The 25,827-nt window shown below is 64.7% G+C and overlaps 10 protein-coding genes across 10 annotated transcripts in view; 8 read left to right on the top strand and 2 right to left on the bottom strand.

The window, feature by feature from the left end:
- The window catches only part of F751_3332 (AP2-like ethylene-responsive transcription factor PLT2), a gene marked incomplete at both ends in the record, with an annotated part of 2,898 nt that extends 2,590 nt beyond the window's left edge, over positions 1-308 (top strand). The window contains one exon of the mRNA XM_011397709.1: positions 190-308. Within this exon, the coding sequence (XP_011396011.1) occupies positions 190-308 (119 nt within the window). The remainder of the gene's footprint in view (positions 1-189) is intronic.
- A 1,345-nt stretch (positions 309-1,653) lies between these two features.
- Positions 1,654-2,387, top strand: F751_3331 (hypothetical protein; the record flags this gene model as incomplete). The annotated part of the gene is made up of 3 exons (XM_011397708.1): positions 1,654-1,672; positions 1,940-2,022; positions 2,214-2,387. The coding sequence occupies 3 exons, from the start codon at positions 1,654-1,656 to the stop codon at positions 2,385-2,387; spliced, it is 276 nt and encodes a 91-aa protein (XP_011396010.1).
- Positions 2,388-2,874: 487 nt separating this feature from the next.
- F751_3330 (Nitrilase-like protein 1) lies at positions 2,875-4,340 on the top strand (the record flags this gene model as incomplete). Its single annotated transcript, XM_011397707.1, has 4 exons — positions 2,875-2,991; positions 3,116-3,190; positions 3,375-3,774; positions 4,060-4,340. The coding sequence occupies 4 exons, from the start codon at positions 2,875-2,877 to the stop codon at positions 4,338-4,340; spliced, it is 873 nt and encodes a 290-aa protein (XP_011396009.1).
- Positions 4,341-4,829: 489 nt separating this feature from the next.
- Positions 4,830-7,345, top strand: F751_3329 (Mannan endo-1,4-beta-mannosidase 1; the record flags this gene model as incomplete). The annotated part of the gene is made up of 3 exons (XM_011397706.1): positions 4,830-4,862; positions 5,037-5,164; positions 5,407-7,345. 3 exons carry the CDS (start codon positions 4,830-4,832, stop codon positions 7,343-7,345), a joined length of 2,100 nt encoding a protein of 699 aa, XP_011396008.1.
- A 3,109-nt stretch (positions 7,346-10,454) lies between these two features.
- F751_3328 (hypothetical protein) lies at positions 10,455-10,631 on the top strand (the record flags this gene model as incomplete). Its single annotated transcript, XM_011397705.1, has 1 exon — positions 10,455-10,631. The coding sequence occupies one exon, from the start codon at positions 10,455-10,457 to the stop codon at positions 10,629-10,631; it is 177 nt and encodes a 58-aa protein (XP_011396007.1).
- A 506-nt stretch (positions 10,632-11,137) lies between these two features.
- F751_3327 (hypothetical protein) lies at positions 11,138-12,341 on the top strand (the record flags this gene model as incomplete). Its single annotated transcript, XM_011397704.1, has 2 exons — positions 11,138-11,150; positions 11,314-12,341. The coding sequence occupies 2 exons, from the start codon at positions 11,138-11,140 to the stop codon at positions 12,339-12,341; spliced, it is 1,041 nt and encodes a 346-aa protein (XP_011396006.1).
- Positions 12,342-12,869: 528 nt separating this feature from the next.
- Positions 12,870-22,217, bottom strand: F751_3325 (ATP synthase subunit beta, mitochondrial; the record flags this gene model as incomplete). Its single annotated transcript, XM_011397702.1, has 17 exons — positions 12,870-13,415; positions 13,664-13,891; positions 14,106-14,381; positions 16,112-16,166; positions 16,312-16,629; positions 16,934-17,108; positions 17,283-17,433; positions 17,790-18,029; positions 18,251-18,346; positions 18,618-19,067; positions 19,171-19,323; positions 19,506-19,560; positions 19,976-20,625; positions 20,804-20,869; positions 20,951-21,066; positions 21,302-21,788; positions 22,056-22,217. 17 exons carry the CDS (start codon positions 22,215-22,217, stop codon positions 12,870-12,872), a joined length of 4,224 nt encoding a protein of 1,407 aa, XP_011396004.1.
- F751_3326 (hypothetical protein) lies at positions 21,511-21,666 on the top strand (the record flags this gene model as incomplete). Its single annotated transcript, XM_011397703.1, has 1 exon — positions 21,511-21,666. A coding segment is annotated over one exon (156 nt), but the record flags the coding sequence as incomplete, so codon positions are not given.
- A 1,013-nt stretch (positions 22,218-23,230) lies between the features above and the next one.
- Positions 23,231-24,368, top strand: F751_3324 (Putative vesicle-associated membrane protein 726; the record flags this gene model as incomplete). Its single annotated transcript, XM_011397701.1, has 6 exons — positions 23,231-23,323; positions 23,414-23,474; positions 23,563-23,592; positions 23,711-23,849; positions 24,056-24,134; positions 24,240-24,368. The coding sequence occupies 6 exons, from the start codon at positions 23,231-23,233 to the stop codon at positions 24,366-24,368; spliced, it is 531 nt and encodes a 176-aa protein (XP_011396003.1).
- Positions 24,369-25,151: 783 nt separating this feature from the next.
- F751_3323 (Putative pre-mRNA-splicing factor ATP-dependent RNA helicase DHX16) overlaps positions 25,152-25,827 on the bottom strand; it is a gene marked incomplete at both ends in the record, with an annotated part of 8,036 nt that continues 7,360 nt past the window's right edge. Inside the window, 3 exons of the mRNA XM_011397700.1 lie at positions 25,152-25,250; positions 25,400-25,525; positions 25,655-25,820. Of these exons, the coding sequence (XP_011396002.1) occupies positions 25,152-25,250; positions 25,400-25,525; positions 25,655-25,820 (391 nt within the window). The remainder of the gene's footprint in view (positions 25,251-25,399; positions 25,526-25,654; positions 25,821-25,827) is intronic.

The raw sequence follows: 25,827 nt of genomic DNA, 5'->3' as shown, positions 1-25,827 counted from the left end.
GGGAAAGGGTGTCAGAGTGGCTCCTGTGTCAGAATGGCTCCTGGGCTGGGCCTGTCCAGTGATGTTCAGCGCCAGGGGACAAAAGGGCAACTTGGAGGCTTTGACTTTCCACTTGGCATCTCCCGTGTCTCCACGGGGGGTCCCGGAATCCAGCCACCCAATCACCCCCTCACCCTCCCCGCGTCACAGGTTCCAGCGAAAACATTGGCGGCGGCATGCTCCTCCCCGCCCCCGCCGGCTCCGAGTCGAAGACCCCGATGCCCTGCCCCTCCTACTCCCATGCGACCGCCTCCAGCGGGCAACACTAGGTCGACCGAGGCGCAAGGCATGACGCGGTGACGCAGGAGGGAGGCAGGGGGATTGGTGCGCTGCCTCTCAGCCGCGCCTGCACATCCGTGCGACCCCACTCGCCGCCGAGGCAGGGTATCCCACCCTTTTGTTTGCGGGACCTCTGCACCTCCCTTGCACCCGCATTCCGCCCCCATTCTGGGCACTTGCTGACGACGGCCGCAGGCCCTGCCTCCTCATGAAAGTACCACCCCTGATGTGTGCGCGTGCGTCTCTATTCCCTTCCCCTGTGCGTGACTTCTCCATCTCATGCATGCATGCCCAGGCTGATGGGCTGAATCCACAGGTCTGCTCCCACCCTTCCCCCCCGTCCTTTTATCAACGTCCTGAGGAGGGGGCTCGCAGGACCCCTCCCACCTGACAGTGTCCATGCTCCTCCACTTCTCCGCACGCCTCGCCTCTCCTTCGATATAGACCCTAACCCCCATGACACGTGGGATCCTCCATTGCAGCAGGTGCTGTGCCAACCTTTCCCTTGTAAACTCATCCATGGCACTCGAAGTGTGTGAAGGGGCTGCCGGTGACTTGGAGCTTTCAACCCGTCTGGGGGAATCTCGGTGCGCCTCGTAACGATCTGGATCACTTCCTCACTCGGCGACACCAAGCGCTCGGTAACAAGCCACTGACCATCCTCTACTTGCTTCTTGCGTTTTTAATCTGTGACAGCCTGCAATACTCCCGGAGCGGGCATGAGACGCACGGCTTGGTTACCTTTCGGAAACTCCCTGACATGGCCGGCGAGGAGCTAAATGACCCTCGCCTTCTGCACGTGCTCTCCAGGAGCAGGTAATTGATAGTGTGTGCTGAAGAGTCACCGTTGATCTGAAAACGGAGTATCTCGACCCTGGATCTTGCGGGCAACCCCTCTTGCAGGCACTCGTTGGAGCAGGTTGGAGCCGAGCCCAACACGCAGGCATGGGTGAAATCTTGCGCCTCCACCGAGCCTGGCACGGACAAGGTTCGCACCAGGGCTGGCGGGTTCGGTTGGGGGGAAGGTGCCTGGTGATTTGTTGGGACAGGCACTGGCAGTGATACTGTAAAAGAACTTCTCTGCTTTGAGAGGAGGGAGTTGCCGTTCCATGTGCAGTCTTCCACCTGACACGCTTCTTTCTTACTCGGACTGACAGTTACTGCGTCTTCTGGAGGAGCATGTCTCGGAGCCCTCCTTCCTGCACTCCCTCGAGTCGGCGCGGGCGGAGAGCGAGGCCGCAGGCCAGCCGGACCCCACCCCGCCCGCTGGAGGGGTTGACCAGGCACCACCCCACAGCCATGCCTTGCAGGCAGACTGGTGGGAGCTCATGCCTGATGGCGATTTTGGCCTCCGGTGGGTTGGTTGATACGGCAAGGGGGGAACACACAAGTGTGTCTCTCAGGGCAAAGAGTGGGACGGTGGTTGTCACCTCCAATTTTTCCCAGGTTGAACGAGATATGGAGTCTTCTGTTGCTGTTTGGTATGGCCCTCCGAAGGGTGGACCAGCACAGGGCCGGGGCCGGCCCGAGCACTTACTTTGGTGTCCTGCGCGGTGAAGCCCAGGCCAGCATCGCTCCAGCCTGCGCACTGCCTCCCACCCTGCTCCCCTCCCTTCCTCAGTGAGCGAGGACACGGGGGATTATGTCGTGGTGGAGCATGCCGACGCCGTCGCCGCCATGAGTCACTTCATCGCCGCCTACATCGTGACCCTTCCGGAGGCAGCCTCCTGTGACTCACGGCAGCTGCAGAAGGCCCTGGCTGAGACCATCCAGGCAAGGAGGGGCAGGGAATGGCATGCCCCTTCCTCATCCCCACATCGCCCGCCAGCCATGCTTGACCTCGCCTCGCCCTTCCTGACCCCTTCTTCACGCACCCCCCCTGCGCTGCATCGTAGGAGCTGCGCAAGGGGCGCGTCCGGCGGCTGCTGGACTGGGGCCGTACGATCTACAGGGCGGTGGCGGTGTCGTACGGCGCCTTCTCAGCCTACACCAACCCCTGGCTGGCCAAGGCGGTGCTGACGGCGCTGCTCACCGCAGTGCGCATGCTGGCAGGTCTCGTGGTCCTGTGAGGGCACCACCCTGCCTGGAAACCCTCTGTACCTGTGCAGTACAGCAGCATGTCCTGGCCACTGCCTGAGCTGGGGGCCATGTGCTCCCTGTACAATCACACCTTCCCATGTCCACGGCACCTGAAGGCCATGTACTTTGTAAGCATCCATGAGAAACTCATGCATCGCACAATTCACTTGGTGGCGTTGATAGATGACGAATTCTGAGCGTGACTGGGCCTGTTGAGAATGGGAACACCATGTCGTCCATCTCAGCCGAGTTGTGCCGAAACCGTCTTCACCCCCCCTTCTCAACGAGTACACATGATCCAGGACCCGCTGGCGTGACAGATAACACGATACGATTTGTATGCGGGGCATCGTCAGTCTGAGCCAGGCGCTGAGGGTGATCAGCCCCGGACGGGGTGCTTTTCCCGTCGAGACCGTGGGGAGGAGGTGGCGGGGCCAGGTACAGGCTTCCTGGCACAGGCCCTCTTCTCAGGGTGGGATGTCGAGCGTGGCGGATGGATCGAGCATGAGAGGAAGTTGCAAGATCGCGGTGGCCCAGATGACGTCTGTGGGAGACCCGGACGCCAATTTCAAGACATGTCAGAGGCTGGCGCAGGTGTGCCTCCTTCGGGCCATGGCAGAAGCAGCAGGACGTGCATGGGTCTCAGCTCCGACGCCACTGGCGCTTATCCGGCACATTCTGGGCTGGTCCACTTCACTGAGCTTCGCTGCACCCACAGGAGGCCAAGGACAGTGGTGCGGCCATGCTCTTCCTCCCTGAAAACTTTGGCTTCCTGGGCCGATCCCCGGCCGAGGTGATGCAGGCTGGTGCCTGAGGGTTGCATGGTGCAAAGACTCCGGCATGAGGATAGCGCCTGCATCTGGGGATCAATGTTTCGAGGGTCCTGCCCCCCATCTGTCAGGCGCGGCCATGCACCGCCCCAGCGTGTGACCTGTCCTCGTTCCTCAACGCCCGACCCACACACTGCCCGCCCGCAGTCCCTGGCCCAGGCGCAGCCCCTGGAGGGCCCCCTGATGGCTCGCTACCGCCAGCTGGCAGCCTCCACGGGCCTCTGGCTGTCCCTAGGCGGGTTTCAGGAGGAGGGCCCCGACGACAGCCACATCCACAACACGCACGTCGTGCTGGACGACCGGGGTCAAACTGCGGCGGTGTACCGCAAGATCCATCTGTTTGACGTGGACGTGCCCAGCGGGCCGGTGCTGCTGGAGAGCCGATTCACCGCGCCAGGGTCGCAGGCGGTGACCTGCGCCAGCCCCGCCGGCGTCCTGGGCCTGACCACCTGCTACGACCTGCGCTTTCCGGAGCTGTACCAGCACCTGGCGTTTGACAAGGGGGCAGACGTCCTGCTCGTGCCCAGTGCCTTTACAGTGCCCACAGGTGACGTGGTGGAGGAAGGGGGTGCTGAAGTGGGGTGGGATAATTAGTTGCTAACATCAACATTGGGTTTGAAAGCATGCTAGCAACCCATCAAACACGTGCGGCGCACTGTTCAAGCCATCAGGCCCAAGAGCCTGAAAGGACGTTCAGTGTTTACTGTGGCCAGGCCCGCTTGGAGGGGGTAAACGGGGGCGTGCATGCTTTCGAGCCAGTGTCCGTACGATCCGGCCCCTCCCTGGGGGCGAGATCTCACCGCCAGCACCGTACCGCCGACCCTGATCGCAGGGAAGGCGCATTGGGAGATCCTGCTGCGGGCCCGTGCCATCGAGACCCAGTCGTACGTGATTGCCGCGGCGCAGGCGGGGCAGCACAATGAGAAGCGCGTGAGCTACGGGCACAGCTTGGTGGTCGACCCCTGGGGCACCGTGTGCGGACGACTGCAGGACGGCACGGCCACGGGCATTGCCCTGGCTGACATCGACCTGTCCGCGGCCGATGACATAAAGGCACGCATGCCCGTGGGGCTGCACCGGCGCAAGGGGAAGGAGAGGTGGGCCGGCTCCTGACCAGCTCCACCCACCTCCCCGTGGCCCGGAGGCCAGGTCCGAGGCGGTGATCGCTGTCGACTTGCATGCATGGGCGGCAATGCCCTCGACTGCGGTGTCCTCGTCCCAGGTACACATGGTCAGACCGATTGTCGTGAGTCCGAGACATCCAGGCGTCATGCAGGGGCGTGGGTCACATGGGCACGCCGTCAGGTTTAACCACAGGCCGTCGGCCCGTCCCAGTGGTCGGGCAGAGACTTGCCTCAGCCAGCGTTGGCCTGCGACGCGTAGAAAGACTATAGGAAGGCCCCCCACCTCATGCAATGTACACATGATTGGCTAATGTTGTTGCTTATTTGATCACCTTAGCCACCCCTTCCGCATCGCATTCGTGGGTGTCAACACCCTGCACCAAAAGATCCCTGTAGACCGGGCGTGGGCTTTTGCAGACTCCCACCACTGTCGTGCAGGATGGCGTGTCGGGGCATGATTGCCCTCCTCCTCGCTGCCATGGTGGCAGCACCAGCGCTGGCTGACCGCAGGGTGAGGAGTCGGTGCAAGGGGTGGGGGTCGGCGTCGGTCTGGGACGGGGGCGGGGGCCCCCGCGTCCAGCGCCGCGGAGCGCCTCGGACCTGTAACCCCTGCACATGGTCATGTAATGTCGTTGTCACTCTTATCGCACCTTACCATGACCCCCCGTCCCCTCCCCCTGCACAGTTGCTGGCCGCGAGCTCCACCCCGGCCCTGGGTGCCACACAGCCTACGGAGCCGGAGTACTTCATCACCATCAAGGACGGCGACTTCGTGAACGGCTGCGAGCTGTTCTTCCCCGCCGGCTGGAACCAGTGAGTGGGGGTTTGGGGAGGAAGGACGATGGTTTCTTTTCTGGTGGGGCCCGATGTCTGTACTGCCTCTGTGGCCGGAGACCTGGGCTGAAAGCTGAGGGCTGCACACTCTCTCTGCCATAGAATCCTCACCAAACGCTGCACTTGTCCACACACCTATTCGCCGCTGCAGCCCCCTTCCTCGTCGACCACCCCGCACCCCCTTGCCTCACCCCTCCCCACCCCCAACCACCTTGCACCAGGTGGGAGGTGGTCGAGGCCGCCGGCGGTGCGCCCTACCTCTCCGGCGCGTCCCTTCCCGCCAACCTCACCGGCCCCGGCCTGGTCCGCGAGCTGCTGGACCGCGCGCAGGCCAACGGCCTGAACACCATGCGCACCTGGGCCTTCACGGTGGACGAGCGCTTTGCGCTGCAGACCGCGCCGGGCGAGTACAACGAGGCCGTCTTCCGTGGCCTGGACTACCTGCTGGACGAGGCACGCCAGCGCGGCATCAAGCTCATCCTGGCCTTCACCTCCAACTGGACGCCCGTGGGCGGCCTGCCCCAGTACCTGGAGTGGGCGGGGGAGACTGCGCCGGTACAGTTCTACACCAACCCCAGCATCGCCAGCCTGTTCAAGGCCCACGTCACCGCCGTCACCTCCCGCGTCAACACCATCAACGGGCGGCGCTACTCGGAGGACCCCACCATCTTCGCCTGGAACCTGATCAACGAGCCGCGGTGCACGGGGTGCCCCGCCGGGACCATCGCCGCCTGGGTCAAGGAGATGGCCGCCTTCGTGAAGCAGGCCGACCCCAACCACCTGCTGACCGTGGGCGAGGACGGCTTCTTCGCCGCGGGCGGCACCGCCAACCCGGGCGTGCAGTACACGGAGTGGGCCGCGGAGGAGGGGCAGGACTTCATCGCCGACCACTCCAGCCCCGACATCGACTTCGCCACCTTCCACACCTGGGTGGACAACTGGCAGGAGGTCACGCCCGAGTGGCAGTCCGCCTGGATCGCTGCGCACGCCGACGCGGCGGAGAAGACGCTGAAGAAGCCGGTGCTGCAGGAGGAGTTTGGCAAGTGGGTGAACGAGACCGACCCGGACAGCAACCTGGACGACCGCCTGGTGTTCATGCAGGCCGCCTACGACCAGACCAGCCAGCTGCAGCGGGCCGGGTCGGCGCTCAAGGGCTCCCTCTTCTGGCAGTGGTACGCCGACGGCCAGATCGCGCCGCTGACCGAGGGCGGCGGCCGAGGCCTGTATGGCATCTACGAGTCCGACGCCGCCTTCCGCCCCGTGGTGGAGAACGCGGCCGTGGCGGCCAAGCTGTCCGCGCCGGTGGCGGGGTGCAGGCCCGCTGGTGCCGACGTGCCCCCGCCCGCCAACTGCTCCGACACCTGGGTGGACGGCGCGCCCGAGACGGGGATGGAGGGCCCCACCTGCGCCCTCCCCATCAACGAGTGCGTGCGCGGCACCGACACCTGCGCGCCCGAGGCCGCCTGCCTGGACGACCCCGAGGGCTTCGCCTGCGCCTGCTTCTGGGGCTACGCCGGGGACGGCGAGACCTGCGCCCCTGACGCCGCTGCGCTCAAGACCCTGGCCTCCGCCTACTGGTCCGAGCCCGAGGCCGGCGCCTGCGACCCGGGCGCGGACGTGGCCTGGCCGTCCGACGCGCCAGGGTACCGGTACGACGCGCTGGGCGCCTACACCAATGATTATGGCTCGCGCGCCAACGTGAGCCTGCTGGAGTGCCAGATCGCGTGCCAGATGGCGCCTACCTGCGAGTCCATCACCTACAACGCGGTGCAGGAGACCTGCTTCCTCAAGCGCTCCCAGTGCCCCATCTACAACTTCTGCTATGACCCCAAGGAGATCATGTGCAACAGCACCGAGTCGCGCGCGGGCGAGGTCATCGAGTATTCCATCCCCTGCGGCTTCTGGCTCACCTACTACCGCCTGGACATGGACGTGGACGCGGCCTGCGCCGCCTTCACCTACCCGGGCGTTGCCACGGGGGCCAACCCGGATGTTGTCGACGGCTTCCGCGAGTTCGCCGCCAGCCCCGCTGCCGCGGAGCTGGACCACTTCATGATTGCGCCGGCGGTGGAGCCGGAGGCGGAGGCAGCTGTCCCTGCCGCCACGACCCCCGCGGCCTCGGTCACGCTGGTGGCGGCGTCCGCGGACAAGCCCACCTGATGAGGACGGGCGACTTGGAATGTGGACCCCACTGCGTCCTCTGTGTGGGGTTGGTCGATGCCATCGAAAATTCCCTGGCAAGCTATTGGCGTAGAAGCACTCACATCCGGCCGCATGTGGCTGGGGCCCGGCGCAGCGCCAGCATGGCTCCCAGTGGCTTCCCCGTGACTGAGCGTGCTTGGGGCTGCCATTGTGCGGGCATGCTGCGGCCCATTCTCTGACATGCACCATTATTGAATCCAGCAGACCATGCGGTAGAGCTGAGGTGTTTTTTCCCCTGGTGTAACCTCTTGATCTCTTGGTAAGCACTGGGTCAGGCTCACCGCGCGCTCGGACACAACAGCAGCAGCGAGGGTCCCCGCTACACGAAGCAGCAGATTGATGGATCCAGCTTCTGCGCCTTGTGTTATAATATTAACTTGATTAAATCTCCGATCTTCATATAGTGAGAGGCCATGACGTGGTGGCTGGCCCTGGCGGGGCTGTTGCTCCTGGTGATCAAGCTCGTCCGAGAGTGCGCTGCGATGGGAGGGTTGGGCAGAGATGTGTGTCGTATCAAGGGAGGCAATATGTAACATCAACGCCCGCTTTCGTCGGATCTTCCCCAGAATGGCGGAGAACCGTCGGCTGAGGGCCCAGGCCCGGCAGGCCGAGGAGCACCTGGCCAAGCTGACCCATGAGGTCGAGTCGCGGTCCCACACCCTAAACGGCCTGGGCACGGGGGCGCAGGAGCTGGAGTCTCGCCTGGAGACCCTGCTTGCCGCCAGCCGGGCCGACAAGGCGGAGGTGGGGCGCCTCGTCCGGGAGCTGGAGACGGCCAGCACTGCCCTGGTGAGCGCCCAGCGCTCGGCCCAGCAGGCGGCGCTAGACCTGCAGCGTGCGCAGCGCGCCGAGGCGCAGCACCGGCGGGATGCCCGCGAGGCCCAGCGCCTGGCAGCGCTGGCAGGCACAGACAGGGCGGATGCCCTGGCAATCAAGACAGCGTCCGCCGCCGCCGCAGCGGACGCCGAGCGCGCACGTCGCCAGGTGGGTGTCCGAGTGAGGGGTTGGGTGGTGCTATGGATGGTCCTGGATGAGCGCAAGGTCGGCGAGTGTGGGGCTGTAGGGCATTGAATGGGCCGTGGGGTTCGGAGTCACTGTGCAGGCAGTAGAGGGCGAGGTGCCGCTGCGCTCATGTGCACACCACGCTTGGCACACGCAGGCAATGGAAGATCGGGACGCCGCAGTGTCCACCAGGGCAGCTGCTCTACAGGAGCGGGACTTGGCGGTGCAAGAGCGAGACCGGTTCGGGGCCCGGTGTGCGGCTGCAGAGGCCGGCAAGTCTGTCGCGGACCAGGCCGCCGCCGCAGCCGCCGCAGCCGCAGCCGAGGCTCAGGCCGCGGCTGACGCTGCGGCGCAGAGGGCTGCAGAGGCGGAGCGGGACACAGAGACGGCGCTCAGGGAAGCCGTGAGGTGTGCAGAGCGGGAAGCGGACGCGCGCATTGCGGAGCTGGAGGCTTCCGTCCGGGCCGCTCGTGATGAGGTCCAACAGGCCGAGGAGCGTTTGGCCCAGGCCAGCAGCTGCCACGCCGAGGCGCTCCAGGCCGCAATGGCGCGATCCGCCGCGGCCGAGACTTCGCTGGAAGCCGCGCGCATTGCGGAGCTGGAGGATTCCGTCCGGGCCGCTCGTGATGAGGTCCAACAGGCCGAGGAGCGTTTGGCCCAGGCCAGCAGCTGCCACGCCGAGGCGCTCCAGGCCGCAATGGCGCGATCCGCCGCGGCCGAGACTTCGCTGGAAGCCGCGACCGCGGCGCGGCGCACCGCCGAGGAGCGCGCTGCCGCCGCTGACGAGAGCGCTGCCGCCGCCGGGGAGCGCCCTGCTGCCGCCGAGGAGCGCGCTGCAGCCGCCGAGGAGCGCGCTGCAGCCGCCGAGGAGCGCGCTGCGGCGGTTGAGGCGTTGGAAAAGAAGGCCGAGGCGCGCGGCAGCGCTGCCGAGGCGGAGAGCCTCGCCTTGCGGCGCGAGGTGGAAGAAAGCAGGGCTGAGCTGGCTTCTGTGCTGGGAACTGCCGGTGCGGTGGCGGAGGCGCTACGGGCCGAGCAGGAGGGCCTGGGCAGGGCCTTGGCCGCGGCGCGGTGGGTGGCAGAAGGGCTTGTTGGCGTGAATTTGGAAGAAGGATCGGTACGTGAAACTGAAAAGACCGAAAACTGGAGTTCTTCTCAAGCAAATTTTCAGATTTGGAGGGTGCTGAGATCAGCTGCAGAATCTCATGTGGCAGACCAGAAGCCCGGCCGGGTCCACTGGCCTCGGTGTCTCTCTTCCAAAGATTGGGCCGGCACTCGTGCATGGTTCATGCTGGTACACAGGACGAATGCAACACCATATCAATGCATTTTGTGCAGGCAAGAGTGTGAGGCTTTGGAAACCAAGCTAAGGTATCAGGACGAGCAAGCCGCACAGCTTCTAGGTGCCAGGTCGGAGCTGGCAGATCTGCAGCGGCGGTATGCTGAGCTCAGGTGGTTGCCGGGAGTGGGGGAATTATGGCTGCTGCAGGCAATGGCTTTGCGGGCTGGAACTGCTTGGTATTTGAGGCGTGTGCAGCTTGCACTGCAAAGAGGCGCCGCCACCGCGTCTCCCACGCCTGCACCATCCCTTGACTTCCTTGCAGCGACCAGCGAAGGGCGCTGGAAGCGGAGGTGAATGAGCGCCATGCCAGCGTAGTGGCGCAGCTCGAAACGAGGCTCGAGGCTTCGAGCGCAAGAGAGGCAGAGGCGAGACGTCAGGCGGAGGAGGCGCGGAGGTTGGCCGAGGAGGCGCAGAGTCAGGTGGGCAGGGGTTGTCGAATTTGATGTGTGCTGGAGATCGGAGGTACTGCCTCTTGCCGGGGGGGCTGGGCGTGGTCGTGAGAACAAGGCACCCGGCGCGGAATGTGTGCCGCGGCATTTACAGGTCCCCCAGACACTACCCCTGAGTGTATTTGGGTCCGGCCCATTGTAAATAACCTGCAGGCAGAGGAGCACACTAAGACTGTTCAGGAGCTGGAGCGGAGACTCGCCGCCATGCCACAAGGGAAGGAGAACTTGGTGGGCGAGGGCACCGACTCAGACGAGGCTGCTCTGCTGCGAAAACTGAATGGGCGGCTCCTGGGAGAGATCGCCACGTACAAGCGCCAGCTCGGCGCCATGGAGAGGCAGGGAGTCTCCCCTGAACAATGTTGAGAGCGATGATGTCCTATGCTCCTCTATGTCTGCACTGTTCTTTGTTGGAGGGGTTGCGCCGCGTTCTGGATCCTGGGATCCAGTCACTTGATCCTCTGACCAAGTACATATAGAATGTTTTGTTTGATTGTGATAAACCTGAAGCAAAAAAGGCTTCTTGGGCTTGAAGGGCTCGGTTTACCCTGAATAACCCACGACGATGAGTCATGACGATGCATGGGCGTCCACCGTCGAGGAAGCGCCCCCGGGCACGACCTTATGCGATGGCCCCCGCCAGCATCTGCCATAGTTTCGGTGCTCAAAAGCACGATGACACCGGTCATGAGCCAGCCCAGGCTGGATTGCCGACATGCCCTGGCCTGCACCCCCATTCGGCCCTCGAGCCTCCGATCAATCCCTTTCACCCTCCGACACAGAACCCCAGCCGGGCCTCGGCACACAGACCCCAGATCAGGTCGACGAGTGCGTCATGTCGTGCGGGCGGGCCAGGCCACCCCTCCGCCCCGGAGCGACCCCACGCCCTCGGGGCGCACCTTCATCTTCGCGGTGGACGGCACCCGGGATGCCGAGGAGGGCCTGCGCTGGCTCATCCGCGCCATGACCAAGAAAGGTGCGTCCCCAGCGCGGGGTGTACCGAAGGTGCCCGTGATCCAGCCCGGCCGGAGCTGCATGCCAGCAGGGATTGCTTGGCAGGGAGCATGCCCCCTGTTCCTGTCTCCCCAGGGACGCATACCCCGCCCTCCTCCCCCACGCCCCACACCCCCTCCTCGCAGGCGACACCGTGCACCTGGCGCACGTGGTGAGCAACCCGCGCACGCCCTTCTCGGGCCTGAACCGCGCGACCACCTCCGGCACCTGGGGTGGCCCGGAGGACGCGCAGTTCATGGAGCGTGTGGAGTCGGAGGCGGCGGCCATGCTGGCTGCGCGCTACGTGCCCATCGTCAAGCACGCCGGCGTGGCCTTCACCACCTGCCTCCTGCGCCTGACGGCGGGCCGCTCGGCCGCCGCCATCGGCGAGCTGCTGGCCGGCGCGGCGCGCGACCTGGCCGCCGGCCTGCTGGTCATCGCCAGCCACGGCCCCGGGGTCCTGGCCGATTACGGCTCCGTGGCACGGTGGTGCCAGGACCATTCCCCCGTCCCCGTTCTCCTCCTGCCACCGGCCGTGCTGGGGGGAGGTGCGGCGGCGTCGGCAGCCGCCGGGCAGCCGCCGGTGCCGGCTCCTGGCGCCGGCGCCACGCTGCTCGTCGCGGGCCCGGCGGGCCCGGACCTGGGCCGCCTGCACGCCGCCTTCGACTTTGCGGTGCGCCGCTTGGCGCGCCCCGGCGACGGCGTGCTGCTGGTCAACGTTGTGGCGGCGGGCCCCGGCGGGGAGGGCGCGCTGGTGGCGGCGCGGCGCGAGCTGCTGGCCGCCGCAGGCGAGTGGAAGGACGCCGCGCCCGCGCCGCGCCTGGCCGCCACGCTGAACTTGAACGTGGACGTGCTGGCCGACGCCAGCGGCACCACCGCCAGCTTCGACGAGGGCGGCAGCCGGGCGGGGACCGCGCTGTGCGCGCTGGCCGCGCGCAGCAGCGCACGCGCCGTTGTCCTCCTGCGCCACGGCAAGGACCTGAGCTCCGAGCTCCAGTTTGCGCCCCTCACGAGCCACACCGTGAAGCACTGCGTCCGGCCCCTGGTGGTTTACGATGTCGACCGCCACGCGGCGGCCGCGGCGGCTGCGGCGGCCGGCGGCGCCGCGGCCGACATCGAGTCCAGCAACCTCAGCGGCACCAGCAGTCAGAAGGCCTCCAGCGTGGCCTCCTGAGCGCGCTGTGCATGGCGGGCCGGCTCCGGGGCCACATGGAGATCCTGGGCTTTGCGAGGCTAGGTGAAGGATCCCACTTTCCGCAGCAAGCTCTACCCCGGTTTTTTGTCTCTTTTCCTCCTACTTGCACAATTTTCCTAGCGATGACCACCCCAGGGGAGGGCCGTCTCCCTTTCCTCCCCCCTCCCGGAGCAGCATGCACCATTGGGGCCACGCCGTCGTCGCAGCGCACTGACCAAACGCACGCGCACTGTTGATTAGGCATTACATTCGGCAGTACAAGGGGGGGGGGGGTGTCGGGTACTAGCTTTGGGGGGGAGGAGGGTTGCAAGATCCTCAAACCAGCCAGGTGAAGGACCGACCTGAAGCGTGCCAGTGGGCGACGGTGGACGCCCTGGTCCGCAAGTGGGGCCGCAGAGGTGGCTCCTGAGAAACCCCCCTCCTCGCGTCGCTGTCGACAGATGGATATTCCATCCTCCCTTCCCCAACACACCTCCCTCCCGACACCACGGTCCCCTCCCAACCCCATCACTCCCCCGCCATCCACTGCGCGGCCTGGCGCGCGTAGTAGGTCAAGATGAGGTCCGCGCCCGCGCGCTTGAGGCAGGTCAGCGCCTCCAGCACCGCCTCGCGCTCGTCCAGCCAGCCGTTGCGTGCGGCGGCGGCCAGCATCGCATACTCCCCCGACACGTGGTAGGCGGCGATGGGCAGCGGGGAGTTGTCGCGCAGCAAGCGGATGACGTCCAGGTAGGGCATCCCAGGCTTGACCATCATGATGTCGGCGCCCTCAGCCTCGTCGGCCCTCGCCTCGCGCAGCGCCTCACGGTAATTGGCCGGATCCTGCTGGTAGGTGCGCTTGTCGGCGGGGATGACGCGGCGCGACCCCGGCGCCGCCGCCGCAGGGGCCGAGGCCAGAGCGTCGCGGAAGGGGCCGTAGAAGGCCGACGCGTACTTGGCGGTGTAGGCCATGATGGAGACGTGGGAGTACCCCTCGCGGTCCAGTGCCGCGCGGATGGCTCCTACGCGCCCGTCCATCATGTCGGAGGGCGACACGCAGTCCGCGCCCGCCGCGGCCTGAGGACGGGGGTTTGTGGGGGAGGGAGGAGTGAGAGAGGGGAAGGTGCGGTGGGGAGTGGGTGCCTGGTTGCGGGCAGGTGCGGAGCACTAGCGGAGAGGGCAGCCAGCTCGCTGCAAACAGCCCCCGCTCCCAGAGCAAGCCTGGCGTCGATCGGAAGAGAGGGTGATCCCCCTCCCAAACCACTCCCCTGTGCCTTTCCCCAACCTCCTATCTCCCCCCCAAAAAATAAAGGGCAGGCACGCACCTGGCTGACAGCCTGGCGGCACAGGAACTCTACGGTCTCGTCGTTCAGGATGACGCCGTCATCGCGCACGATGCCGTCGTGGCCGTCTGAGTTGTAGGGGTCCAGCGCCACGTCGGTGAACACCTCCAGGTTGGGGAACTTGTCCTTGAGCAGGCGGATGCTGCGCTGGACGAGGCCGTCCGGGTTGAAGCTCTCTTCCCCGGTCCGCGTCTTCAGATGGTCGGGGGTCTGCACGGGAGGAAAGGGTGGGGTGGGTGGAAAGCTTGGAGGGGGCAACAACAGGGGTGTCTCTGCCCAAGGAAAGGACCCATGTCACAACCAAAAGTCCATTTCCCCAGCAGGCATAAGGTAGCTGGCCAGCTGCACATCTTCCCTGAATTGCCCCACCATTCGCAACCATGTGATGCGCTGTGGCGCATTCAATACCCACCCGCCCGCTGACCTTGGGAAACAAGACCACGGAGTTGACGCCGTAGGAGCGGGCCCGGGTGACCTCCTCCAGCAGGCCCGACTTCCAGCCCAGGCGGGAGACGCCAGGCATGGAGTCGATGGGGATGTTGGCCTCGCCGTCATGGATGAAGACGGGGAGGATGAGGTTGTCGGGACGCAGGACGGTCTCTGAGAAGGCGCGGCGGATGCTGGGCGAGCGCCGGTTGCGGCGGGGGCGCGAGGGTAGGTCCAGGGTGGGCACGACCGGGGTGCCCTCTGGGACGCTAGCCTGTTAAGGTGGGGGAAGGTGGCTGGGATTCGAGGTTGCATTTGAGGGAATCGCGCAGCACAAGCAGGCACTCATGTCATACTGACTACAGCTTAATGACACACTCTCCAGCACATCCAGCGCCCATCTGGAAGTTGCTCGTGATTCTATAGGCGAGACCCAAATTTTGAATATTTTTAATGCATCCGCAACAAGGCCACCACCATACAACAGTCCTCTGGCACGTGCCTTTGGCGGGGAAGGGGGGGCCGACCACTCCACCTCTGCGATGGCACGTGTGGGAGCCCTCAAGCTCGTATGCTTTCTTGACTGGACCACTGGCAGCCTACGGCATGTGCCATGCAAGCCTGTGACATTGGGTGCCAGTCCCAGGGACATGTTGTCGAACGATGGCAAGGTTGCTGGAGCAAGTGTCGGGTTATGCAAGTACGCTAAGCAGGTCCCAGGCGCGTGCGAGCTCGAAATACAGCAAACCAATGTATATTTTCCTGATATTGGTTGGATGCCAGACGACTACCCCTTCAATCTCCTGATAGCGCCCGCGACTCCTGCAACATGCCCCGCCTGGATCCGATCTGGATACGGGTCGCGTACCATGACAAACTCTGGAGAGGTACTACACCGCCCGGGGTGGGAATGACCTCCGAGAATCGCGCCTGGGCAAGTACTGCAAGTGATTGAAGCTGTTTTCTCAAGTTGCTCAGCTCCGTCTAATCATTCAAGGTGGTCTTTCTGCGCACTGCAAAGGATCACTTTCTGTCGGACACCTTTGTCAGCCCATCACCTGCAGGTCTTCCCATTGGGACTGAGCCCGATATGATGCTGGCGCGCTGTCTGCGCGCCCTTCAGGCATCAGGCACGGCATTCGTTCCCTCGTTGGCGAGGGCTTTGGCATCACAGGTCAACACCTGCGCTGTGGCCTCGTCTGCGGTCCCCCAGTGGACGCCCCTGGGCCCCGGCTTTGCAGCGGGGCTTGCGCCACGGGAGGCCGTTCCCCACCCTAGACCACAGCAGTGTCAACCAACGCATCTGCTGGACTTCAGACATGTCATCCTGATGCAGCCCGTGCCTGTATTGGACCTGTGGCCTGACGAAGTAGTAGCAGGTGGGTTGGAGTCTGCTGTCGTGATGGACTCGAGGCTATCACCTGGGAGTCAATGCATAGACACACGCCGGGGGGTCCTGTGCTGGTGCATGTCCTTAAAAATGACAAACGAGGCACTGCACTGCCTGGGCTTCTGTTGCCGTCCCAAACTCAGCCCCGCTCACCTTTCCCTTCCTCCACTTGCCATGTTTGCACAGAGCCCAGCACCGCCCCAACACCCCTGTCCTGCATCAAGCGAACGTACCAGCCCAGCGTCATCATCAGGAAGCGGCGGCATGGCTGGAGGGCGCGTCACGCCACCCGCTCCGGCCAGAACGTCGTCGCCCGCCGGCGGCTGAAGGGCCGCTGGAGGCTCACGGCCTGAAGGGGCGCATTGCTCCCACACAAGCGTGGACTTGGGATTGAGTGGCGACGTGGTGATGCCGACGCGTGGATGTACCACCTCGCCAGAGCCCCACGGCGGTCTACACCCTGGCTGCGCCGTGCATATCCCTCGCAGCGTGTGGGCTGTCATCCTACGGCTAAGCGCCCTGATGGGTGCACCCTGTCTCCCACCCTCCCTCGTGTGTAACGCAGCTCAGGAGATGATTCCAGTCCTCCCACCAGTCGTCTTCCTGGCGCATACCTCCACATCAGTGCGTCCGCTACAGCCAGTGCGGTGCCCATCGTTGCCCCCCTCCCTGCTACAAACGGCACGGCTCCCAGTACAACAGCCCAGGCAAAGTCGACGCTCATCGCCGGCCGCGGCCGCGACCCCGACCCCGCATGCCGCCGCCGCCGCGGCCGCCGCCGCCCGCTGCGGCCGCCGCGTCGGGGGCCTCGGACCTTGGGTTCCGGATGGTCTCGTCCACCGACAGCACGAGGCAGGCGGCCTCTGCCGCCGACGCGATGGCGTTGATCTTGACCAGCGCTGGCTCCCAGACAAAGGCGGCGTGCGTGTCGGTCACGCCCCCCGTGTTCACGTCCAGCCCGATGCGCGCGCCGGCGCCGTCCTTGGCCGCGTGCTTCTGGCGCAGTTTGTTCAGCACGTCGGTGGCGTCGAAGCCGGAATTGTCCGCCAGCTGGCGCGGGATGACCTCCAGTGCGCGCGCAAAGGCGTTGATGAACAGCTGCGCCTTGCCGGGGATGGCGCGGGCGTGGTCCCTGCAGAGGGTGTGGGTAGATTGAGACCCAGAAGGGTGGGGCACACAGGGGCACGCTGGCTGCTCGGGATTGAGAAGCACACTGTGTGGCAGGAGCACAGCGAATCACAGGCGGTTGAGCGGGGCGAGTTGAGGTCAGGCGCTCCTCACCCGCCACCCTTGTCAGACCCAGTGATCCCCGCCCTCTGGAGACTCGGGTCCTGGCACCGGTGCACCCGCGACCCCGCCAGCAGATGCCGCATCACACGGTGTCGAGGCAATTCCACGAAGTGCCTGCGCCTCCTCCCCAACCCCCACACCCTTACCTGAGGTGCTTGGAGACCTCCATGTCGATGGCGCCCCCGCCGGGGACAATGAGGGGGCTCTTCAGCGTCCGCCGCACGATCATGATGGCGTCGTGCAGGGAGCGATCCGCCTCGTCCAGGAACTGGTCCGACCCGCCACGCAGCATGATGGTGGCAGTCTGGGCGCGGGGGCAGCCTGCGGCAGCGAGGGTGGGCAGGGAGGGTGGCATGGTGCCCCGTGAAGCTGCACGTCGCGGGGCTGTCAAGAGCAAGGGTTTGGTGCATGATGCGCATGCAGCAAGCCTGCCCTCCAGAGCCCCATCCGCCCGCCTGACCCTCGCTCAGGGCCGCACCACCCACTCTTGCACACCCTTGAAGATGTTGTATCGCTCGGCGCCGATCTGGCGCTCCTCGAAACGGGCGCAGGTGCCCAGCGCGCGCTCGGCATCCAGCGAGTTCACCGTGGTCTGCACGGCAGCGCCCGTCGCTTCAGCCACCCGCTGCAGGTCCTCCTCGGGCACCTGCGAGGGGGAGGGTGTGAAGGGGAGGTAAGCAGCCGGAGTTAGCGACGGGGGGTGGGGGGGGTGGGGGAGTTGGTCCAGACATGCTGAGGCATGGGTCCGACGGCAACGCATGGGCATGCCAGGATGGCCAGACAAAGAGGCATCTGTCCCTGAGAGATCAAGATCCATTCTACTTGGGGGGAGATGGGTTGTATGAGACCCGCGGGCCCTCCTCAAATCACAGGGAAACCTCCCGTTGGACCTCCATGTCAAAAGGATAGCCCTGCACCCCTTCCCATAAGTTCAAACACACCAATCCCCTCTCGCCATCCCCAAGCCAGCCACAGTCGTTGAGGGTATGTGAAACCGCTCACCCGCCCGGCGCAGAAGATGTCGCGGTCCGCAAAGTACTGTGTGGCCAGGTCGCCCACGGCAAGGCGGGACAGCACGATCTTGGCCCCGCTTTGTGCGCACTTGTCCAGCTTGTCGTAGATGATGTTCCACTCCGCGTCCACAATGGACTGGTACTGGGTGGGGTCGTCCAGCCGCACCTCAGCATTCTCCTTCTCCGACTTCAGCTCCAGCTCGATGTTAAGCAGCAGGATTTTGGGGTCCTGGGTGATTGAAAGGGAGGGAGGGTGGGAGGGAGCAAAGGGGGATGGTCAGCATGGAGGGCATGCCTCAGGATGCGAGAGTCCAGGAGGACACGTGACCAGACACATACTTCAAAAGGTATCGAGGCATCCACGACTGTATGGAATCAGCCCCCACCTCGTCAGGCATCTGCTGTCCCGCCCCCCCCCCCCCTCTTCGAGATCCGCTTCTTCTGGCTCACATGGTAGCTCTTAGGCTGCATCTCAAACCCGGCGTAGGAAAAGGTCTTCTTGAAGGCCACCCCATCCACCAAGAAGGAGTCCTTCAGCGCACCACCCTGTATGTGTGGGTGGGGGTGGGTGGTGGGGAAGGGGGTTGGATGAGGGAGGAAGGGGCGGACTAAGCTATTGGATGACTATGGCCAGGCCTCGTGGTGATCTGGCTTCTCGCCGGCTCCTGAGTTCCTTGCCCTCCTCCTCCCATTGCAACGTAAGTCTGGCCCATCAAGGAGGACCATGCCCATGCCTCTTTCCTGCTGCAACAAACCTGCCACACACACCCTAACCCTCCCCTGCCCCCCCAAACCATGTGCATGCATCGAAACCCACCTGCACTTTCTTGATGCCCAGCATGCGCAGGTCCAGGAGGGCGGGGTCCAGGCTGCCCACCGCGTCGACCACCATGCGCGCGAAGAAGTCGCGCTCGCCGCTGACCAGCTTGCTGTTCAGGCTCGTCTGCGCGCACTTCTCCAGCAGCTCGTTCCGCTCCTGCTCCCCCCGCCCCGCCGCGATGTCGGTGGCCAGCTCCCGCACGCGCGCCACCGCCAGCTCAGCGGCCTGTCGGTAGGCGCGCATGATGAGGCGCGGGTGCACGCCCTCCTCCACGAAGGAGCGCGCCTCGCGCAGGAACTCGGCGGCCAGGAGCACCACGGTGGTGGTGCCGTCGCCCACCTCCGCGTCCTGGGACAGCGAGATGTCCACCAGGGTCTTTGCAGCCGGGTGCACTATGTCCAGGGTCTTCATGATGGTGGCGCCGTCGTTGGCGATGGTCACTCCGCCCTGTTTGGGGGGGGGGGGAGGGGGTAGAGGTGGGGGGAGGGCAATGCTCACCAACACATCCACAGAGGCACCCACCCACTCCACAAATGATCCATCCACTCACCCGCTCGGTGTGCATGAGCTTGTCCATGCCCCGGGGACCCAAGGTGGTGCGCACCACGTCCGCCACCGCTACGCACGCCCCGATATTGCTGATCAGCTGCGCCTTGCCCTGACTCGTGTCCGTGCCCTCCTTGAGCAGGATGATTTGCGGTTGCTGTGGAGTAGGGGAGGGGGTGGGTGTCATGGGCAGGCTGCGGCGGGTCCTGATCGCCGGGTGGTGCGGGCCAGGGATCGCGGGCCGGCACGCATGGCGCCGATGTGGGTATGATGTAGTCTGCACAGACAATGCCGTGTGCAAGGGGTACCAATGTCCACCCCTGTGTACGCCACCCTCACCATCCCGAAGGGGAGCGCCATCGCGGTGGTAGTGCTGGTCCACGCAGCGCCCGCCCTGATTGGAGATCACGAAGGGTAGACAAGGAGGGTGTTGAGTGCAGCTCCTGGTTGCATCTGTGCTGGCCTGCCTGCGCGCTGCGCGTCTTGATCGGGACCCCTCCTTACGGCGAGATTGAAACGTCGCTCTCCCCGCGGGAACGGGGGCCTCCACATGGCTCCACACACGCATCACCCCTGGGGCTGGCAGGCCCCTCCCCTTCTCTCTACCCCATTCACTACCGATCGCTTCACGACTTTGTAACAGGCATGAAGAGAAGAAACGCTGGGCCGGGCCGCTCGGCGCCCCGGCCGGGGGTGGGGCTGGTGCCTGGGTGGCTTGTGGAGGGGTGGGGGGGGGGAGGGGGTCCCCGATGTGGGCCCCGGCCCCACTCCCCGCCTCCACACACACACACCGCCGCACACGCGCTCACTTGCCCGCGATCTCGGCGGCCATGCGGTCCGCCTTGTCCCGCACCTCGCTGATGTCGCCCACCATGTAGAAGGCCATCTCCGGCAGGTCGTCGTGCTTGCCGTCCAGCACGCCCTGGAAGCCGGAGATGGTGTCCTTCAGGTCCACGTACTTGCCCGGCGTCCCCGTGAACACCTCGGCCACGGCAAAGGGCTGGGACAGGAAGCGCTGGATCTTGCGCGCGCGGGCCACCACCATCTTGTCCTCCTCCGACAGCTCGTCCATGCCCAGGATGGCGATGATGTCCTGCAGGTTCTTGTAGTCCTGCAGCACCTTCTGCACGCCGCGCGCCACGGCGTAGTGCTCGTCGCCCAGCACGCGCGGGTTGAGCATGCGCGAGGTCGAGTCCAGCGGGTCCACCGCGGGGTAGATGCCCAGCTCCGCGATGGAGCGCGACAGCACTGTGGTCGCGTCCAGGTGTGCAAAGGTGGTGGCCGGGGCGGGGTCGGTCAGGTCGTCGGCGGGCACATAGATCGCCTGGACGGAGGTGATGGAGCCCTTGGTGGTGGTGGTGATGCGCTCCTGCAGCTGGCCCAGGTCGGTGGCCAGCGTGGGCTGGTACCCCACGGCGGAGGGGATGCGGCCCAGCAGGGCAGACACCTCCGAGTTGGCCTGCGAGGGGGGGGAAAGCGCGATGGGTTTGGGAGGTTCTGTTGATGGCGGACTTGAAACTTACAGGGAGACAATGAGCACCACGGTGCAATGAACACACACCGGCGCCACCGGATCGGGAGTGCCCCCCCCCCCCAACCACCGCCCAGGTATGCACCCACTGCCATTTCTCGTGCACCTGAGTGAAGCGGAAGATGTTGTCCACGAACAGCAGCACGTCCTGGCCCTCCTCATCGCGGAAGTACTCGGCCACGGTCAAGCCGGTCAGCGCCACGCGCGCGCGCGCGCCCGGGGGCTCGTTCATCTGCCCGTACACCAGGGTCACCTTGGACTCGGCCTGGGCGGCGCCGGTCTTGATGACGCCGGACTGGATCATCTCGTGGTACAGGTCGTTGCCCTCGCGGGTGCGCTCGCCCACGCCCGCAAACACGGAGAAACCACCTGTCGGGTGTTGAGAGGGGGAAGGGGGGGTGAGTGATGCACCCAGCCCCACTCTCCAGGCCCCGCCCATCCAAAAGGGCGACCCCAGTTCGGTCGTTACACCCCAGCCACGGCATCAGAACCGTGGTGACGACGACCTCCACCCTGCCTCGCCCTGGCATCGCACGGACCGACGACATCAGAGCCCCAGGAGAACAGCGGAATCCCACGCCCCCCTCCCCCTTGACAAGCCCACCGTGGGCCTTGGCGACGTTGTTGATCAGCTCCATGATGAGCACGGTCTTGCCCACGCCGGCACCGCCGAAAAGGCCGATCTTGCCTCCCTTCTGGTAGGGGGCCAGCAGGTCCACCACCTTGATGCCGGTGGTGAGCATCTGCTGCTCCGTGGCCTGCTCCACGAACTCAGGGGCCTCGCGGTGGATGGGCCAGAGGACGTTGGAGTCGATGGGCCCCTGCTCGTCCACGGGCTCGCCGATGACGTTCAGGATGCGGCCCAGCGTGCCACGGCCCACGGGCACGCTGATGGGCTGGCCCGTGGCCACCACGCGCTGCCCACGCACCAGCCCGTCGGTGGTCTCCATTGCGATGGTGCGCACGGTGTGGTCGCCCACGTGCTGCGCGACCTCCAGCACCAGCCTGACGTCGTGGTCCTGGACCTCCAGGGAGGACAGGATGGGGGGCAGCTTGCCCTCGAAGTGGACGTCCACCACGGCGCCGATCACCTGGGAGGTTGGGGAAAGGGGGATCGGGGGTGGGGGGCTGGAGACAGCGCCACATGCCCGGGCGGGGCCGAGGGTGGGTCCAGGCAGGACGGGATGGCCCGTTGGAAACGGCTGGGTGTCCGGGACCCGGGGCCTGCGGGGGCCCAAACCCGGCCGGACCCCGCGTGCACCGGGTCCCAGGGGTCATGCTGGATCGGATGGGACCTGCCAGAGGCCCGGCCGAGGCGAAAAAGGGAGCGAACCCAAGCGGTCGGGAGACCTGCGCACCTGGGTGACGGAGCCATCGGTCTCGGGGGCGGCCTCGGGGGCGGCCTCGGCGGCATACAGAGCACGCTGCGCCACCACACGGCTGCAGGCGAGGGCGGGGGAGGTGCCCTGTGCGGAGCGTGCGAGCCCAGAGAGGGAACCCGCGGCCCTCAGGAGTGCCATCGCGCGGCTGCGCTCTATCACGGCCTTGAGGGAAGAAATCTGGAGGGATAGAGGGGTGGTAGAGGGGACGCAGGGAAGCAGGGGTTGGCACTCAAATGGAGCCCCCAGGCGTGGGGGCACCAGGGCGTTTGTGCAAAAAGAAAGTGGGGAAGTGACTAATTTCTCCACATGTCCATGGCCAACTCCCCTCAAACAGCGAGATCGACTCAGTGCTGCCCTCGCAAGTCATAAGGAAATACATGACATTTCTGCAGCAAGCTGTGAGAGAGATCGCGGAGTCTTACTCGCGGGTCAACCATGGCTGCCCTTGAGGCGAAAGCAACGCTTACGCTCTGATGCCCCATCCGCAACGCCGCTGTGCACGCTTGCATCTATCGCGTCTGTAAGGGATGCATGTGTTGTTTTCTTCTTGTTAAATTGGACCCCACCCTGATCAGCAAGCTGCTGAAACTGAGCACTGACAGACGGCGCAGGTGGGACGCCACTGACTTCCCAGATCTCGGTTGCTAAGGACCATGCAGACCCACCAAAGCAATGCATGGAACGTGGTATACAGATAGAACACCAATGTGATGGTCAAGAGTTCTTCTTTCCCATGCTGTCTGGCAGATACATGGTTGGGAGTGCAACAAGGTGATTGTGCCTCCCAGGGGATGATAAGATGCTGATCAGGATCCTGAATGCATTGAATTGCTGAGAGAAGATAATCTCGAGTGTGATGCTACCCTGTGCAGCTTCATCATGGTCTCTCGCCTCTTGCGCACATAAAATTGTACTCCCAGAGAGACAGGCCAAACGCACCAAGGGGGTGACCCCGACGCGCGCGAACGAGACGAGTCACCGGTGTCGAACCAGTTGAGGTCCGTAAGGACAGACTTTCAACCTCCCATAACTTTCACTTCGCCATATCGTCCCCGAAGCATTCTTCCGATTCTTTAGGGGAAAGCAGCGTCCCGACGAGGGGTGACGGACCCTCGCCAACTCCTCGAACGCGCCTTTGACGTTACGGCGCCATGCCACTCATTTACAGCTTTGTGGCTCGGCAAACAACGGTGTTGGCTGACTACACTTCGTTCACTGGAAATTTCAGCGTTGTTGCCATCCAGGTATGCCTCAGGGCGTGGGAAGACTGCCGGCCTCGCCAACTGGATCACGTTGGCGTTGTGTGATCAACTTCGCATGTGCGCTTTTTGCAGGCACTCGAGAAGGGAGCACAAGGGAACAACAGCAAGTTCACATACTCCTGCGACGGACACAGTAAGCCACAGGGGCGGGCCTGCATGAGCTAGCTGTTCTTCTCCAGCACAGTTAGAAACCCTCCATACTCCCTCCCTTCATCGTGCAGCCTTCAACTACCTCTCCGCCAATGGCTATAGTGAGTGATACTCCGGTTCCTTGGTATGCAGCTTTGATACAATGGGCTTGTGCTGACAAAAGGGCACACTCCTTGAGTGTTAACACTGTGCTGACGTCACCACTGCCTCCACTTGCAGCGTTCCTGGTGGTAGCTGACGATGCCTTTGGGCGCCAGATCCCGTTTGCCTTCCTAGAGAAGGTGAAAGAGGAATGGTTCCAGAAGTGGGCCGACAAGGGAGCAGCCGCATTCGCCCACTCCCTGGACAAGAGCTTCGGGTGAGGGGGAGAGCAGGATGGGACGGGGGCCGGTGCACCAATGTGCGCGGGGGCGCTCTGCAACGAATCAGTATGAATGATGGAGTGCAGGGTTTATGCCTGCAGAAGGACGGTTGACGCCCTCATCCGCCACGCTCTTGCTGTGTCTATTCCCAAGGACCTACCCAAACGTCGTCGCCTTCACGCCGGCCCACTCTGCCTTGCAGCCCCCGCTTGAAGTACTGGATGGATTACTGTGAGCAACACCCAGAGGAGCTGTCAAAGGTGGCCTCCGTCCAGAAAAAGGTGAGTTGCGGTGAGGAGTCTTGCATGAAGCTCGATGGCCCCTGAGCGCCAGCTCTCGCGGTGCCAGGCAGGCGTCGATGCATCGGCCCCGCCCAATCCCCTCAGGTGGACGAGGTGAAGAACATCATGGTGGAGAACATCGAGCGCGTCCTGGAGCGCGGCGAGAAGATCGAGCTGCTGGTGGACAAGACAGACAACCTGCGATTCCAGGCGCGCGGGTGGCAGGAGGAGTGAAATCTGTGCATCGTGTTGTGGGGATCTGCTCGTCAACGACCTGCGGCAGGGTCACCAGATGTACATGATGCAAGGGACCTGCCGGCCGCGGATGAGGCATGTGGGCTTGGGGTGAATTTTGAGCGCACCGCTGGCACTCTGTGGGTGTGTGCCTGATCCAGGGGTTATCGCGCCCCCATCACCTCAGAATCACCCCCCCCACAAACCTGCAGGCCGACAAGTTTCACAAGACGGGGCGGCAGCTGCGCAGCCGCATGTGGTGGCAGTCCTTCCGCATGAAGATGATCATCATCGTCATCATCATCCTCGTCGCTGTCATCATCTTCTGCGCGGTCTGCTTCTCAGGGGGCAACTGCCTGAAGAAGGGCTGATGGATGGCGGGGGGCTCGGCCATGCACCTTGGTGCCCCCCCTTCCACCAGGCACCCCCCTCCCCTCCCCTCCCCTCCCCTCCCCTGACCCCTCTCATCACACCGCCCTCGGCCCTGCCCGCTGATCCTCTGTGACCCTGCCTGATACACCTTGTGCCCTTGGTCCTTGAAAATGCCCTATGACACCCCCTGGACCCCTTCCTTTTTATTCAAGGGTTGCGATGCGGAGTTCTTGGGCACGTACAGATGTGATGGCAGAGAGGATGCCCTCCTCTGCAAAGGAAGAGTGTGGTGGCAGAGCAGTGTGTGCGCGGATTTCAAGGAGCCCCTGTGCCTGACACTGAGACAGGGTGTGGGCCCTCACTCATGACTGGTCCAGCTCCCTGAGCAGCGGTCCAGCCTGCCCAGCGCCATCATGTGGGCTCGGCCGCCTTGCCCAGCTGCTTGGGCAGCTTCTTCGCGGCCTGGTCCATGATCTCCTTGCGGCTGTAGTAGTGCGGCGCGATCTCCACCTGTCGATGTCGAGATTGTGTGGGGGGTGACTTTTCTCGACGAGTGGAGCCCCAGCATAGGCCGTACGCATCTCCACCCATGCCCGAGGCCACCGGGACTTCAGAGCGCATGCCAGACGCCCGCACACGCCCCCACCAGCCCCACCCACCAGCCATTCGGGCTTGATCTCCGACACAACGCGCATGTACTCCTTGGTCGTCAGCACGAGCTCGTGGTAGACCAGCCAGCGCGGCAGGGCCTCCGCCAGGCCGCTGGAGGGGTGGATGGCCACGGTCTGTGTGCAGGGGGCCGGGCGGAGGAGGCATGGTTGCAGGGGTGGAGGAACAGCTGAACGCCGGAACCTACTGATCAGCTGCCATGCTCCGCGGCGGGTTCCCACCATACGCACAGCACTCCCGAGTACCTGAGGGTTCTTGACGGTGCGGTAGCTGCCGTTGCGCTGCAGGGAGGCGGTGTGGTAGAAGAAGCCGGCGGTGATGGCCTTGCGCATGCCCTCCAGGTCCCCCACGTTGCTCACCAGCTCCACCTCGCAGCGCTCCATGAGGCCCAGGATTTGATCCCGGATGTCCCTCGCCC

Source organism: Auxenochlorella protothecoides, assembly GCF_000733215.1.
Source record: "Auxenochlorella protothecoides strain 0710 unplaced genomic scaffold scaffold36, whole genome shotgun sequence".
NCBI lineage: Eukaryota > Viridiplantae > Chlorophyta > Trebouxiophyceae > Chlorellales > Chlorellaceae > Auxenochlorella > Auxenochlorella protothecoides.
Note: the sequence above shows the minus strand (reverse complement) of the source record. Positions and strands in the feature narration are given on the sequence as shown.